Source organism: Antrostomus carolinensis, unplaced genomic scaffold, assembly GCF_000700745.2.
Source record: "Antrostomus carolinensis isolate BGI_N321 unplaced genomic scaffold, ASM70074v2 scaffold5294, whole genome shotgun sequence".
Classification (NCBI taxonomy): Eukaryota; Metazoa; Chordata; class Aves; order Caprimulgiformes; family Caprimulgidae; genus Antrostomus; species Antrostomus carolinensis.
The window spans coordinates 227,723-245,191 of record NW_010310077.1 but is presented as its reverse complement, the minus strand read 5'-3'; the positions used below and the strand labels follow the sequence as shown (position 1 = coordinate 245,191).

Below are 17,469 nucleotides of genomic sequence, written 5' to 3'. Positions count from 1 at the left end.
ATGTGGTTTGTACTGCAAGTTTGACCTCATACATTTTTAGGTTATCAATCAGTCAAACTACCTGCACTCTAGGAATTTAGTACAGATGATTCTTTTTGAGAAGGAAAATATACTGAATTAGCCATTTATCTTCTGTGATATGATGTACTCTTGACTGCTGCCTCCTTCCAGCAAATGTCAATTATGCTTCCTAAGGTTTTGTGTTCCCTTCATCCTTGTTTTTTTACAAGTCTGAAGAATATTTGCTATCTGATATTGAATTGATTTTCCATTCTAGGTTCTCTGCCTCCCTCTCAGCTGATAGAACCATAGAATGGTATGGGTTGGAAGGGACCTTAAAGATCATCTAGTTCCAAGCCCTCTGCCATGAGCAGGGACACCTTCCACTAGATAGAATTTCTTTGAGTGGTTATGCTGCAGTTTTTATACTACACAGAGGATGGCATACAGTGGCCACGAGGGGATGGGGTTCACATTCCCTTCCACTGCTGTGAACTCCAAAGTTAAACGTCTCAAGATCTACATGAGTTTCACAGCTCTCGTATTAAGATGCTAAAACCTCAAAGAGAGAAACTTGCAGTATTTTAGACAAATTTTCAGTCTGTGGAGTCAATGACAAGTTCCACTCGTGTTCCGTGGAGTCATGGTTAACCTTAGTATGTCTTGAGAAACAGAGTTGTCAGGTAACATTCTCTGATTCGTTTACAAGATGTTTTTGTTGTTCTGAAATGACAAAATGTATCTCTATGATATATAAGATAGTAGGTGTGAGCTAACATTACTTGAACTCACATGCTGTAATGCCTGATTTATTATTTAGGCAATAATCTTGTCCTGCAATATTGAGTGAGAGTGTAGCAACCACATGTGTTGTATGTACCACTAGATTATTTTCCATTTCAGCCAGCTCTCTTTCTTTTATTGCAGCATACTTGCCCAAGCATTGTGGCAAAACCAAAAACCTTCTAATTTGCTCTTATCCAAACCAAAAGCATGAGCAAGCATAACCCCATAGTGCGCTGAACTGGTAGGTTACACAAAACAATCTAACAGAACAAGTGGCACCTCTACAGCATCCCCAGCTGCACCAGTTTTTCAGTAATCAAAAGTTTATTTTAAAAGCGTTTACCTCTCTTCAGTAAAAAATAAAAAATAAAAAATAAATAAATTGGAAAACTGTGTGGTTTATTTGGAACTTTATTACCTGGCTCATCTATTGAATATTTGTGATGGTTTTGACATAATCTGCTAGTTTATCTGCCTCACGCAGCTGGAGAGAGAAAATTTTATTTTAAAAATTTGTTCGACTCTCTGAAAAGACGTCAGTGATATGAATTTAATCAATGAGTGAGGAAGAGCATGTACTGTCAGCTGTGATGCCATTGGTATGCTGATGGTATCCAGCTCAGTGTCTGCTTCTCTGAGTGTAGACAGTACAGTCTTCCAGATGTCCCAGTGTCTGGCCAAAATAGGGATAGTGATACAAAACAGATGGTCTTGTCTCAGAACAAAGCAGAGTTGATGCAAGCTGATAGAGGGATGGAACTGGAAGAAAAGGCTGAGCTTTAGTTGTTGGATGCCATCTTATTCTTTTCTTTGACTCACAGTTAGCAGAGGTAACAAGGAGGGCAGTTGTCCCTTTGCCGCTAGGCAGAAATTTGAAAAGCAATAACAAAGATCCACAGTTTGTTTCTTCTAGCTTATTATCCAAGAGTTTTGGTGATTATCATAGAATTACTAGTATGTTACTGTCTCAGCCAGGACTTTAATGCACCTGGAGCATACTATGAACTTTCACATACAACATACTAAGCATCCCTTGCTAAATGTGCCTGTGCACACAGAGAGTTTAGAGACTTCTTTGCTTTCTTTCTGCCTGTCCAAATTGTCCAGTCTGAGATCACTCATATATGAGACTCTAAATTAACTGGAATTTTGCTAACACAACAGCTTAGTCTGCAGCCAGGTGCATTTGGGTGTAGTGCATGACTGAAAAGCACTTTTTAAAAAACGACTGATGCGCTCATTTCTCCATAGAAAAATTAAGCTCTACAAGCATTTTGCTTCTTTCTTAGTGCATTTCTGTCTTCATGGAGAAGATTCTATGAAGGACAAGTAAGGTGTTTGACTACATTTGGAATTTAATTTTTAGTTAAAGAAAAAGAGAAAAGAAGTTGAGGAAAGAGAGTTATTTCCACTCTAGGAACCTTTGGTCTAGATAGGTTTATGGAAGAGAGCATACAGATGCTCTAGTAACTGGCACTCCAGAAATGCTTGTACTAATAATTTTTCAAAAGAAAGCTGTTGGAAGGTTCAGTGTGACTGGAAATGTTTGGCATAAGATTATTTTAATTTTTATGCTTTGCCTCAACTTTCATTTAAGTAAAAGGTGTATGAATTTCCACTGGCCTCTTGACAAGACATCTAAGTTTAATCCTGCCGAGGGGCTGGTAGAGTAAATTAGGTGGATGCAAAAAAATACAAATGTGACCTTTGGCACAGAAATTATTTAATACAAAGCTAAACAGTTTCATATTTTCTCTGACTGGCTGAAAATTCACTGTAGTTGCTTTATGTTTAGTGAGGTGTACTACTGAATTAATGAATTATTATTAATCTTGGCTCATTTTTGTAAAACTTCATATACACAGCATGCAGATTATCAGTTTAATTAAAAATAGATTAAATAAAGAAAACAATAAGCAACACTAATGTTAAATTCAGTATTTTGTATATATATTGTAAGGAACATCTGTACTACATTAACCAAATGCACTTGAAAAATATTATGGCTGGTTCCTCTTTGTTAGAAAATAAAAAAACAAACTGAAATTAAAACCAAAATGCAACCTTTTAAATATACATTCCTTTCTAATGCTTTGATATTTTTGATATGATTGATTGAAAAAATGATTACTGTTTTAAACGTGGCTTATTCTGTTATTATGACAAAGCTTTTTTTGGTGGTTTTCTTTAAGAATGCAGCATTTCTGAAGTCCAGGTGCATCAGAATTGACTGGTGGCCTGCAAGAACATAAATCAGAATTCATTATCTGAATTTTTTCTTCTCACATGAAAACATTTAGTGCTTCTCTTAGCATTAGACTGAACAGACAAACTCTGTCATAACCTCTCTAAAGATGAAGAAGGACTTTTTCCAGCTTTGCACCTTGTACTACACTTTTCTTCTCCCCAGCCCTTCCTCCCCCAAAATAAAGGAAGTAAATAATTAAAAACAATGTCCTATTTAAAAACATTGCCTTGTTACTTGGCTGTGTTCTTGTTTAGCTGAAACAGATACCCTTATTCCCCTTCCCTTTTTGATGAAACTTTTTATTAAAAAATCAGAAATAATTTAGGTCAGTGCAGCATTATTAGTAGTATAGAAAACATCTGGTTCAATGCTATGCTATATTACACTTGTGATCTTTATCTCACTTTTAAGTATTTTCTTGTATTGTTGTTATGGCAATGCATGAAGATTGCAGATGTGTGAATTTATTCTGGTGAATTGCTGATTTGAGAAAAATATAAGGGTTTTTTGTTTGTTTTGTAGGTAGGTTTTTTTAATGCACAGAAAATACCTAATGGACATTCCTATAGGACCAAGGTAGGGTCTTCCCATACCCTATTCATGTAGAGAATAGTAGAGAATTAACATTAAATCAAATAAATATATTGCACAGTTGTGCATTAAAATAACAAACTTTTATTAACACAAGTGAGATTATTTTGTTTACATGAACTTCCAGCCTATCGCTGTACAAATATAGGAAGCAATTTTATAAGGATTTGAGAAGTTTCACAGTATTCTAGTCTTCCATCACATAAGCTGTCATCAACTTTTCTTTCTGTCTTTTTTTCAGTGAATTACCTCATTGCTGCTTAATAAAATCACTGAACCACTCAGCTGTATCATCACTAGTTGGTCTAGCAAAGAATACAAAGAAAGAGAAAAGATTCAGTGTTCCAGACCCTGTAACTGAATTGACTTCTCAATGAAATCCTTTTTTGCTAGGGCTAATTCTTTCTGATGTTACATAGAAACATCTGAATCTTTGGAAACCTTTTTTTAGTTCTTAAAATGCATTATTGCACTCATTGGTTGTATTTATTTTAATACCATCCTTCTTTATGAACAAATATTCTTCTGCAAAATACACATCAATTGTTGAACAATATTTATATACACACAGAGAGTTTAGTACTAAAATTACTGTATGATTTATTGTGTTGGGTTTTTTGTTTGTTTTGTTTTTTTTAATTAAGGGGCTTCAATAATGAATGTGGTCAATCAGGAAGATTGCCAGATGGCACATAAACTTGCTCACAACTCAGAAATTCCCATCCAAAGTTATGGGTATTGGGAACCAGGCGGCTTCTCAAAGCCCAATTGCTTTAATGAGAAGAAAGTGCAATATCTGCACTGCAAATTTGAGGCATCCAGAAGAAATTGAATTCAATACTGAGGCAGAAGTGCAGTAATCAAAGTTAAATCAAGTGCTGCAGTTCGTCTTTGGATTTGGTAGATGGAGTTATACTTCTGTGTCTAGTTGGAATATTAACAGCTTTTTGTAGATTGCCATGGACAAATTCCATCCCATACTGAATCAGATCAATGACAATTCCTTGAGAAAAATTAACAATTTTGTATGGTTTACGTGGTTTTTATTAAATCTGTATTTTAGCATGCACATTACTGCTGTTGGTCTAACAGCATGTGACAATAAAGGAAGGCTGCATAATATTCTACCTACTTGTCTGTTAGCTACAACTATAGCTAACTTTACCTCTGAAATCTATGTTTCTTGCACAAAGTTTCACTCAATTTTCTCTTGAGAGAAAAATGTTGGAAGCTGATTAAAAATTCTAAAAGGAATGTTTTTGATATATAGATTAAAATATAAAAGGTATGATAGAGGGCAGCCTGTGTCTGTTGAAACAGTCTTTAGTAGTCAAGAGAGCCAAAAGTTAATCAAGCAGAGAAGAGTTGAAAACCTCATTTAAAGAAGTCACATCTGTTCAGGGGAAAAAACTTGAGGCACATGCTTCAGTTTCATTTAAACTGTAATCTATCTGGTGAGTTACATCTGTTAAAAAATATGGAACTTTTCACACCTCTTTAAAGCACAATTAAATTATATTTATTTTAATACATAATGTGTTCCTAATATGTAATACCTTTTCTGAAATGAGTCATAGATGATTGATTTCATAATTCTTTATCATATAGCCTTCCAAGTCCTTTGAATTAGTTTGTATATTAACTGTAGATGGAATTTAAAGAAAAAGATGTGGAAATGGTGTAAGTCAGTGCTGGAAACTTCAGTGGAAACCACCAAGCCAACGAATTTTGAGTGGGAGGAGAGTTTTCTTAAGCAATGAAAGAAAACATTACAGATAAGAAAATCTAGTTCAACTACTTTAGTCACAAAGACATCATTTAAGTAAGTTTAGCCTTGCTGTTCTTGGATGCTGCTTATTAATATGGACGTTTCCCAAAAAGAGTGTTGTTAACATGGCATAAACCTGACAATCTGACCGTACTGCCTGGAGTTTGAAGCACAGTGGTAAGAGTAGTGTCTATGAACTGCAGAGGAGAACTAGAAATATTTCAGGTAGTGATTCAGGGGATTGTATCTAACTCTTTTGTGTATGAAGAGAAGTGTGGTGCTCCACTGTGTATCTATGATGACTACTTACATATATTAATTTCTAAATGAACATTGCCTTCTCTGATTTTAAAGTTCTCTTTGAGTTTTCCCTGTCTGATGTAGGGATTTAAAGTCTTCCTTTATGCACTTTCTGCTCCACATAGATCCTTTAACATTAGGTTTCTTTTGTAAACATAAATATATGAAAATACATGTGTATACATTATCTGAAAAACATTTAAATTAGATGATCACATACTGTATACCATAAGTCAGTACATGGAATGGTTGGTCCTCATTTAATAGCAGCTAGTCAGTGTTTTGCTTGTTTACCTTTCAGCTACAACCTAACCAAATTATGAACAACTGTAAATTGGGCTTTATGGGTACATTAGGCATACAGAACCTGACCTATTTTATGTTAGCAAAAAATATACAGATTATCGCTAAAGAATGCCCTGACTGTAAACCAAGATAATTCATTTACAGTTTAACTGAGCTACATACACTATTCCAGTGTGATCTTGGGCAAAAAGTTCTCTGAAAACCTCAGCTGTCTTCCTGCAAAACGGGAATGATTTCACAGCAGTGGAAAATCTAGTTATTATTATGGGTTGTCCAAATATTACAGCAATATGGTGTATATAAGTGTGCACATTATGCTCTCTTTCAATGTGATATACGTATCCATTTCACATTTTCTGGGTTTAGCAGAGCACTTTTATTTTAGCAATATTTTTTCGTTGCTAAGTGAATAGATGATGAAAAAAAAATCAGAGGAGAAGCATATACTCAAAAAAAAGAACTTTCTCTTCAATATGCCCTATGTTAAATGGAATTATTGGACAGCATCTCTTGATGACAAGTTTTTAATAAATGAATCGGAGAAATAAAGATTGAAAAAATATGCAGCACTGTTTGAAGTGGAAATGATACTGAATATTTTTCAGTGAGCCTGTTGTAACAGGATGATAATGTATACAAATAAAATAATCTCAAATATCTTTTCCTATTATTATACAAGTAACTGTGTATGTTTTCTTCCTGATTGTTGGGTTGTTCCATTCTTTAGCGATTCTACAGGTGAAGTACCATTATTCCTGCAAAAGTTACTTGTGTGTTCATTCAGTCATTCTGTCTTGTTGCAGAGGATCTTGATGATCTAAGAATGGAAGGAGTAACAAGTGTGATGTCTTCTGGGAGCAAATTCAATCAAACTCGAAATGCTCATATGGCTGAACCTCAAGCAAAAGTCACATTGAATATCTGTGCAAGATGTGCCAGGTAAAATGCAAAACAAAACCAGATCATGCTAACCAATACGTTCTTTTCCCCAGGTCTTCAGCTATGTTTTGTGCTTCTGGCCCAGGTGATGACTTCTCCTGTGCTAAAGAAAAAATAATTACTTACCAACTGGCTACCCTATGATCTCTGGCATTTGGGTTGTACAACGTATATTTATGCCTGATATGTCGCATCAACAATGAATCAAAGAACATAGTCTTAGGCCTTACTTCACAGCTTGAAACTATTTTAAGCCTTTCTGTCTCTGAATTTCATTAGTTATTTGAGCTTCTGTGGTTTTTCAGGGGATGAATCAGGGAATTTAAAGGTTCAAATCCAATTTGAAAAGCACCTGTATAAATGGAGATTTAGTTGCACAGGTGCAGTTCAGGATTTCAAATAGTTGCTTCTTAGCACTTTATAATCTCATCCTGTTTCACCTCAGAGAAATAATTTAATCAAATTGAACCCTTTTTGGTTTTGACAGCTGGAAATAATTCTTGCATTTACAGTATGAGGGCCAAATAAACAGGTTGGTATTCCTGTAGCCAAGTCAACTTGAGAATGTAACACTAACAGAAACCCCTTAAATTTCCTAGATGCATTCTTCTATGTAGACAAAAGCTCATTTGGAGAAAGGATTTAAGCCTGTTTAAATGACAAAGCTAGCCTTCTCACCCTTCTGTTAATGGCTCAGATTAGCAAGAACAATACAGAGGCATGCCAATTTTATCTGCCTGCCTTTGCCAATGGCTGCTCTATTGTGTAGTTTGAGAGGGGATTAGCCGTTTGTAAATAAAAAGCAACCTGTGGTGAAATTAAGTCAAAAGTTTGGCCATATGCCACCCTACGTTTCTACTTTTTTTTCCATTTTGCTTGTAAATTACTACTTTTAAAAGGCACTTACCAGGAAGGGGGGCTTCAAAACATTTTCTGATGATCTGGGAGCATAACTACAGGCACACTGAATCACCCATGCAATAGGATCTATTTAGCAGGGTTGTGGAGCCTCAGGGAACTTCAGCTCACAGTACTGTCAGAGCAGCAGTGACTGGATGGCCTGGAGAGTTCTGCTGTCTGCAGTGTGGCCTTATGTTCTAAGAAAAGAGCAAATATACTAATCATGGGATTCTTCCCAATTCAGTAGAAACAAATTGCTTACGTTGTAAGATATTTTCCAAACAACTAGCTACATTAAAGTGTGGCACCTTTTTTCAGCTGGCATCATTTGTCCATGGATTAACAAACAGAAGAGTAAGGAAATAGAAATGTTATGTTTTCTACATGGTCTTTTTGAACTTACAAAAATCTTGTATGGATTACTATGAAGGTTAATTAAATTTTAAATTCCCTAAAGTAGCTGCTAACAGCAGGTGCCAAGATACTATATATTCTCGCAGTCTTGCACACCAGGGAACAAATGGCTCAGATCCTGAGCCAAACCTAGCAACCTTGGGTATTGTTATTGTCCTTTAACTGGTTGTACTATATGACTGCAGTCTGAAATATAAACTGTGAGAGAAAGATCTCATAAAATCCCCTTTTGTCACTTCACTTATCAGAGAATGCAATGCAGTGCTTTATTTTGCCTATACAGCTTCATTTCATTCCCTACCCTATTTAATGAAGTCAGTGAGGAACTGGATGATACCTACTTGACTGTGGTCCTTTTCACTCTTGTTATAGTTTATCAGTTTCTTTAAACTTTAGAGGAATTAAAAAAATATACCATTTCATCAGTGGCAAGGGAAGTAAAAAAAGATAAATGGGTATTGCGGTTGTATTCAGGAGTGAGGAAACTAGCATTTATTTTTCAAGTTTATGAACTCTATCTGTTCTTTGGAACGTTCCTTCCTTCTTACTGAATCTGAGAACACCTTTCCTCTCTTCAAGACAGAGTTATTAGTGCAGTTAGTTCCCTCTTTTAATACCTTCACAATCGATTTGTCCATTGCCTTTTTGCAGCAACTGAAGTAGTGGGTAAAGAGAGTTGCATGAAGAAAGTGGCTTCAAGGGCATGAAGATAGATTTTATTCCCCACCCCCCCCAGTTTGGTTCCAAGAGCAATTCAATTTTCTGTTACTCAGTGGTATAGCTATTGAAAATACTGTGCTATAAAATCACAGCCTGAGTATTTGGGTCATCTCTGTTAAAGTTTTTCAGTATTGGCATTTATCTCCAGTGTTTTGACAAAGCCTTGTATTTATTGTAAGGTCATAATACAGAACCTATTAGTATATTTATTTGGTTCAGAGAGGATATTTTTTTTTTTCATATTCTCTTTGCTAAGTAGTCTTGTGTGCTGTATAGTTTGTGTATAAATACTATGGAATTTGATTGTAGGCACATTTGAGTACAATTGAAAAATAAGTCAGTATAATTTTTTATTATGCATACTTTTGGATACAATTAAACAAGTGTCTTAATGTTACCTATTTTTTTGGTTGTAGAAAGTGATTTGAAATGAATGGAGGAGCTATTAATGGCAGTGGGTGTTCTGTAGATAATAGGACTTGTCAAATCAGATTACCAAATCAGGTTTGCTAAAGGTATTTTGGCTGTCTGTAGGAGGAATATGATTGCTTACTTGAAATTTGATTGGCAGAGTTCCAAACGTTAGGAAACGTGCTTCTTGGCTCAGAGAAAAAGTTTAATTTTACTCTTGCATTTGCATAGTCTAGTTCTTTCACCTTGATATATATTTTTTAAATTTAATTTTATTTTCTTTTTAAGGCTCTGTTCTGATTACTCTCCAGTCAATTTACCTACTATGATACCTCCTCCAGATGCTTCCTCACTTCCTTGGATGTGTTGGGGCTCTTCTGAGAGGGATTTATTTAAACAATTGAAAGAGTTCCTCGGTACTAGCCTTAACTTAATTTGGTTTAATTTTTTGGGTCTCACTTGGAAAGAACAAATAGTTTTATTGAAGTTCCACCCTACTCCTTCATTAAAATAATGTGTAAGTTTTAGAACCTCCTGCTACTGGGGTTACATTTCCTTTCCGTAGATCATTAGAGCTCCCTTGTTATTTGAGAATTGGAGAGAACAGCTCTATAGCTATATGTAGGTTACTTCAGACTGAAAGGAATGCTGGTTTGATTCTGTATGCCCACTGAGAGCACTTGCAATAGGGTACAGTGCAGCAGTAGGTCTTACCTCTTCTGTGGCTTCTATAGCTTCCTACAAGTGGGCTAAACGTGGAAGTGCAGTGACTTGTGATAAGAATGGACTGAACCGTTTCTGTCATGCTGAGATATTTGTCGTCACTTAATTTAGCTCCACTTTAGCTCCTTCTCTTTATATCACTCAAATATATGAGAAAATCAGGACCCGAATTCTATAATATAATAATAGGAGGGCAATACTGATAGCTTCTGATTCCCTCTTTCTCTGTTACTACAGCCTTATTCCTTTGCTGGTAACTGGCATTTAGTTCAAGCTTGTATTAAATGTCCCATGTAGCTGGTTTTCTCTGACTGTCACTAGGCTGTTACTCAGCACAGTAATAGTTCTTCCCCTTGAACTCCCTTATTCTGTTTCTCATGCAGTGTTTAACACAGTGTCAGAGAAAGATCTTATAAAGAATGCTAAATGGGAGTGACTATAGTTAGAGATAAAAATCTACTTTGTTATAAGGCAAATGAAATCCAGTTTATATCGTGGAGGAAACCTGCATTGCTCTTGAGGTGCTGTATTTGTCAAAACATTCTGCCTTGCTTTAAGTCTCTTAGACAAAAGTAAGAGTTTTTTTCATTAACCATAAGAAATGAGACTGAGAATGGGCATAATTCGAACTAGAATAAAATGCCCAAACTTTTTTTTTTTTTTTTTTTAAACTGGTATCTAACCCTCAATGCTGATAATTTCACCAATCATCTTCAAATAAAGATAGATAGAGTTATCACAGCCCAGGTCAATAATTTTAATAAAAGGTAAAGTTCTTCACAGAGACATCTAGGAGATAAAGATGGGGGATTCTTTCAAGCTATCACACCAAGTTGTTTTTTACAGTTTAGGATTAAACCACCCCCCTCCCCCCAAAATCTCCACAAAACCATCTAAACAAAACCCCCCTCCAAACTCCCAAAAAACGAGAGAGAAAAAGAGAAATAAAAGGAGAGGTTAATTCTCCTGGAGTATAAATTGGTTTGTAGACTGGAATATAACAGTAAGAAACAGAGAGCTTACTGTTTTCTGTATAGATGTTTCACATACGGTGAGTGAAATGCAGATGGATAACAGCTTTAAGAGGTTTTTCAAATGTGAAAGTAACTACAGAACAATGTTATTCCCATAGCTGCTCTTGGACTACAGTGCAAGTTAAGCAGCATATTAAGTCATCTAAATAAAGGGGTGACATCATTCACAAGGTGGAACAAAACAAGGTTTACAGATACAGGAAAAAGGCTAAAACCCCCCCTGTATTTGGAAGGTTCACTTTTTGCTATTTAGTCCTGAAAATTAGCAAAGACACTTTTAGTACGATTGATCTGGATTTTTAGCAAAATTATTATAATAAAAATTCCTTCTTCATCTAAGGACGCAGCTAGTCTGACTGACTTACTTAGAGAACAAACTGACTCATTCTATAACATGATTTTGTGAATCCTTTCTCACATACAGGGGAAACAAACGACTTTCAGGTTTGGCCGACGAATCGTAGGATGCCCCCACACATAAGCAAAACTCATATGAGTTAAAGATCTAAATGGCAATTTGTAAAAGCCAAACAACACTTCCATATTTTCTCACGTATTTGCACATTGAGCATTTACAGTAATTTAATCAGGCATAAGGTATGGGATAATATTAGTGTACTATTGAATGAATTTTAGGTTTTTTGGTTTTTTTTAAGGACCACCCATTAGCCTTGTATGCCCACTGCCATGCTCAAAAGTTAAATCTTGTTCTTGTGGAGTCTTGCCAATGCATTCCTGGAAGTAAGAAGCTTTTTGTTTTTAATAGCGCAAGGGCTGCATTCATTCTTCTTAACTTCAATAGAATACAAAAAAGGGGTTGCATGTGATTAAAAAAAGAAATGGGATTATAGAAAACATACTGTGCCACAAGCTTGAAGGCTTCTGAACAAGAATGTTGGGAAGGAGCACTAGTCGCATACAAATATAGGTTTGAGATGCAATATTTTAGTTAATATTTTAAGATAACTAGAGCAAAAGCACCATGTCCTAAGGCTTTTTAACATATTAGAGGAATCAAATATATAGGTATAAACAAAGGACATCTGTACATTAAAAATATAAATGTGGCTTTTCTAACCATCACCATTTGGATGTAGAGTACAGTTCAAATGTAGTAACTTGTGTGCTTGAGCTGCTAATGTGGTATAAATGAGATGCTCTGAGCATGCATACCATTTGCAGATGTTCTCTGAAAACTTAGTTTGGAAAAAATACTCAAAAATTCTCGTGGCAGTTTGCCTTGTCTGTGAAATCTTCATTGTTACCCTGCTCATCATCTGTATCTGACTCGTTTAAGATGTCTTGTCCTCCAAACAGTCTTCAGGTTAGCTTGCTTATTTACCAAGGGCAGTTAACTTTTCTTTTTAGTAAGTTTGGTTTTCTACAGTGTAGCCTCCACCACTTCCATACGTACTTGGGACATAGTTGTATAAACTACATGATTCTGTGTGAAATTTAAGAATCATATGGAGGTTCTCTGAAATACACCACTGGACTTTAAGCAGATATTCATGACATAGAACCATGAAGACCATGAACGTGTAGAGGAGGAGACAAGAAAACTGTAGGAACCAGCTATAATTTGTCATAAATTGCAGAATAATGGTGGGAAGAAGAGAACTGTTGTCTGAATTGGCCATGATATATTTCTCTAGAAAAGAACAAGAATTAATTGTTTGGTCAGGGAATTTTCTGGTGTTAATCTAGCTTCCACCATTTTAAGTTCTTAGAGTAATTACAGGATTCTTGCAGCAGGAGATGCTTTATCTGAGTATCACAAAGCTATAACAATACTAATGAGACTTGAGGTCATTAAGAAGCATTTGGTGGAAAATTTGATAATGAGCTGTGCTGAAAATAGTGTCTGGAGCTTGACAAGTGGCTCTCATTTAACTATCAAAAGCAGAAAAGCTGATGACTGTCAATAGAGAAAAAAAAATGCTGTGTGTACTGTCCACAGACAATACTACTGAAACTTCAGATAACAATGAGAAAAATTAATGAAATTCATTACTTCTGTGAGGAAGATCATAATGTTGACAAAAAACTACATTTAAAAAGCAATTCAAGATGATGGGCTCCTGGAAGATTTCCTCAAGTGAAGGAAGGAAGCCTACTGAGCTTCTTCAACTTCAGCTATGCACTAGATCCTTTCTTTAATGTTTATAGTTAGTTTGCTCTCACTTGTCATTATATTCCCTGCACAGAAATCATTGGGATGTCTGACTTGTCTTTGGAAATGGGATGGGTTCCTCCACAGGATGGGAAGGTGTCAGGGAATGTGTGGTGCACCATGCAACATTAGGATAGGGTGAAGAAGAGGGGCAACCTCTGTCATCCCATATAGATGCTATAGATTCTGAAAGAAGGGAGGATGCAGAGTTTTCTGCTGGTGTGTTTTTTAAACACGTGGTCTAGGTTTACATTATGGCAAATAAGACCAAGCCATCACTTCTGCTTTGTAAATCTGAGTGTGAAGTATTTTTTCCTGGGCTGAGCCGTTTTGGTGTGAGTCACTCTAAAGGGAGCAGTAGCTTGAAAGTGCATGCAGGATTAAAAGACATTAACACTCCATAGACTGTTTTCCCCTAATCCTGAGTATATGTAACAGTATGTGGTGTCTGGTTAAGATGATAAAAGGCTATGCCTACATTGAAATCTAACAGGGAGATTTCTGCTTGTGCAAAAATTCCTTAGCTGCTACATGAATTGTCAGAACTATTCAGTGATAGCGTCTGCAGATGCTAATTTAAAGGTGGTTCACATGAACTATAATCATCCCTTTAACTACACTGTTAATATAAACCAAGAGGTGATGGAATTAGATAGAAGAGGACCTGATCACTAGGAATATAAAATAATCTGTTCCTAACAGAGTTAGTAGAGCACTGTGTATGTGACTTCAAAGAATGTCTTTAAATCCCCGTTTTTCTTTATAGACTTAAACTTCCTTCCTAATTTAATGTTTTGTGGGGAGTAACCTACAAATGATGGATCCTAGAATGAATATGACTAGAAACTGTGATTTGAGGAAAACAAATTGTAATTTCTGATATCAAAATCATGATATAACTTCATATATCTATTTGAAAACCCTAACATTACATTTCCTCTTTAGACCTGACCCCAAAAAAGAAGAGTTTTGACTCCTCTTTTTTGTAGCTTTCTTTGCTACTCCTCAAAGGTCTGTGTAAATAAATGCATAGTGAGTATTCTGTCAGAGTGGAAGGTGCAGAGCATCCAGATGACTTGCATCTTAATTTTACTATTTTTCTTTTTTTTTTTCTTTTTTTTTTTTTTTTTGTACATTAACTGCTTAATTTTTAATCATGATCACCCCTTTTCCCCTGCTAGCCTTATTCTCCATGGTGAATTTTAGGTAAATTTGTCCTTTTGTATATTTAAATAGGTTTTGATTTGTCTATAGTACAGCCTTTTACACAGAAATGTAAGAAAGAACCCATTAGGATTTCTATTTTGCTTATTTGTGGGTTTTAGGAAAGTTTGTAGTCTTTTTCCACGTGCAAATACCTTCGAAATGTGGTCTTTTAAAGGAAACAGATAATTTCTGTCTAATCATGCAGCAGAAAGGTAGAAAACAGCACAATAGCATGTCATACAATTTATATTTTTAATTAATCAATAATAAACCAATGTGTCAGAAAGAATAACTCTCCAATCCTCCATATAATCCCTGGTTTGGCTCTGTATAGCGTGATGTAATACTGGGGAATCGATACAGGTATACATGTGGTTTGGTACATATATTTGCATAAAGAATAGTTTTTTGTATGTCTGCCCAGTAGTGGTAAGGCCACTTAGTGACTCAATTTCTGGCAGAAACTTCTGGTTTGTTAATATTCCTGAAATATGGGAAAAAATTACTTCAAAGTATCAAGGGAAAAAAATGCTTCCAAACTAAAGTGGTTGGTACAGAAATAATTTGGGGAGAAAAATTCTCTGGTTGGAGTTCATGCACAAACCGTTAGGAAGTTAATGTCTTCAAATGTTACCATACCTTTTGATTATATATACATAGTTTTTTTCTTTCTCATCTTGCATTACATATTAGTTTTCTATCTGTGTACTATTTCTAAGTGGCTGTTCTTACAGAGGAGAAAGTACTAAGCATTCCAGATGACTCGTGTCACTATTTTTCACACTTTTTTTCCCTCTGTTTTCTCTTTTGTAACCTTATTGGATCTCTTGTTTCAAAGAGCTGAATTTTCTTCATGTTTGTTTGTGGTAGCTTCACAGACTGTGTCCTAAACAAAGTGTTTTATTTGCATCTTTTTCTTTTTAAGAGTGGCAAACAAGTAAATGGAACTCTGTTATAGTAGTGCTTTATAACTTTTTAAAATCTCCTTTCACTTTGAAATATTGTGGAGAAAACCCATATTTTTTCCTTTTGCTACTTAGAACTTCTTATAAGGTAGAAAACCAAAAAGAATTACAAGAAAATAAAAAGTTGTGGCAAACAAAAATTGTCAAAAAATTTTCATTTAGCTTTTTGGCTGATTTGAATCTGGACACTTTATCTTTCCTTTTCTGGGGTGGTGTACCACTTTGGTATCTTACATGTTCTTTCAGAAAAATGGGAAAATACTAAAGAAAAAATAATTCAGAAATTTTTTTTATTAGTGGTTATCAGAGACAGAGAACATAATTGAATTTTTAGGAGTTAGTAGGTTGCTTTGCTAGGTTGTCAGAGTAACAAACTGACATACCTTTTCTTTCACAGGCTTATATTTATTTTTAATATCTTACTGTACACAAAATAGAGAGTATCTGTGTGATTTCAAATGATTTTTTGAGTACATCTAAGTTGGACCTCTAAAATGCACAAGATATTATAATTTTTAATCCCAAACCCTAATTAGTTTTATGGCAAAGTCCCAATGAATGTGTGTTTTAAAAGAATGGCCAAGGTCTGTCTATTTTCAAAATCTTAACCGTGTCTTGGGATGGGAACAATATAAGACAGGAGATTTATATCAAGTCCTCAGACAGAAATCCCAGGAGGATCAGACTTCTTTCCTCCCTTTTTTTTTTACCACAATTTCCTACTGGATAAATCCACCAAAAAATAATTTCAGACCTATCAGAAGTTCCACAAAATACTATGATAATAAAAACATTATCTATTATCAAAAATTACATAAGCTGTGGAGAAAACAGTATTTTCAGATGAAGCATCTATCTCTTAAAGGAACAGAGTGTATCTGTATCCTTGCATTACACAGTATTTTCAGAGACAAAGCGTTTCCCTCTGAGTTTGATTTAACAACTGTTTTATTCCTTAAAGGCTGCACATGTGGGGTAGACTTGTTTTTGACATAAGTAACTGTCAGTAAACATAAGAGAAATAGAAGAAATCTGTTTGAAGAAAGGTAAGTGTTTGCATGTTAGTGAAAATAGACTTATACTTGAAGTGTGTACACTAGGTAGATAAAATTTGCATGTGAATTGCATCTTATACATACAAACTAAGACTGTTCTCATGATAGGACTGGTTTTGGAAATGTGGCATTTAATGCACCAAGTTCATCTAGAGATAGCCTTACTGTAACTTTACTGACAGGGAATTGGTATCTGGTTTTCATTATGAAGGAAGAACACAGTATACAATGCTGTGAATTAATGATGTGTCACTAGACATCTTTTCTAAGTACTATTGTTTAATAGTAGCTATATTTCTTATTTTTTTTTTTAGTCTCAGGCTGGATATAAAAAGATAGAACTGGTATGAGGAGGTTGGGACACTTGTAAACATTTAAAAGTGTTGTTGAGAAGTTCTAAGAAGAGTAGACTTAGAGGATTTTTTAGTTCTTTTGAATGTACCAGTCTTGATTTGTGACAGTGAAAACAGTAGGAGCATAAAATTAATATTACTTTGTCTAGTCCTGAAAAGTATTGTGCTGTCTCTCAAGTTAATAGAGGGTAACATCCATTTCATCCTGTCCTTCATTTGTAGATCTTGTCAAGACATCTCTTTCTCTTTTCCCCTACAAAATATAATTAACCCCCTCAATAATTTAAAAAGACAAGTGCTTTCCCAAGCCTCTCTACTTTCTTTTCCCTTACTCTCTTTGATGTGTGCTTTGCAAGCTAATTCTTTATTTCAGTGTTTATAGATTCTTTCTGTTTGGAGCTACACTGTGATGTATATCAGCAATAGCAGTTGCTTCTGGATGCAAACGATAAAGGGAGGAAGCCAGGAGATCATGAGCTTGGGGAAGCTTGTTGGTCATAATTTGAGGCTCTGGATAACAGTTTAATATGGCTCTCAAAGACACACATGCGCACACACACACACAAAACTCTTTCAC

At 35.2% G+C, this 17,469-nt stretch overlaps 1 protein-coding gene across 1 annotated transcript in view; it reads left to right on the top strand.

Moving 5' to 3' along the window:
- Window positions 1–6,802: 6,802 nt before the first annotated feature.
- Window positions 6,803–17,469, top strand: part of LOC104523639 (uncharacterized protein C8orf34 homolog) — a gene marked incomplete at its 5' end in the record, with an annotated part of 59,808 nt that continues 49,141 nt past the window's right edge. The window contains one exon of the mRNA XM_010166292.2: window positions 6,803–6,938. Within this exon, the coding sequence (XP_010164594.2) occupies window positions 6,803–6,938 (136 nt within the window). The remainder of the gene's footprint in view (window positions 6,939–17,469) is intronic.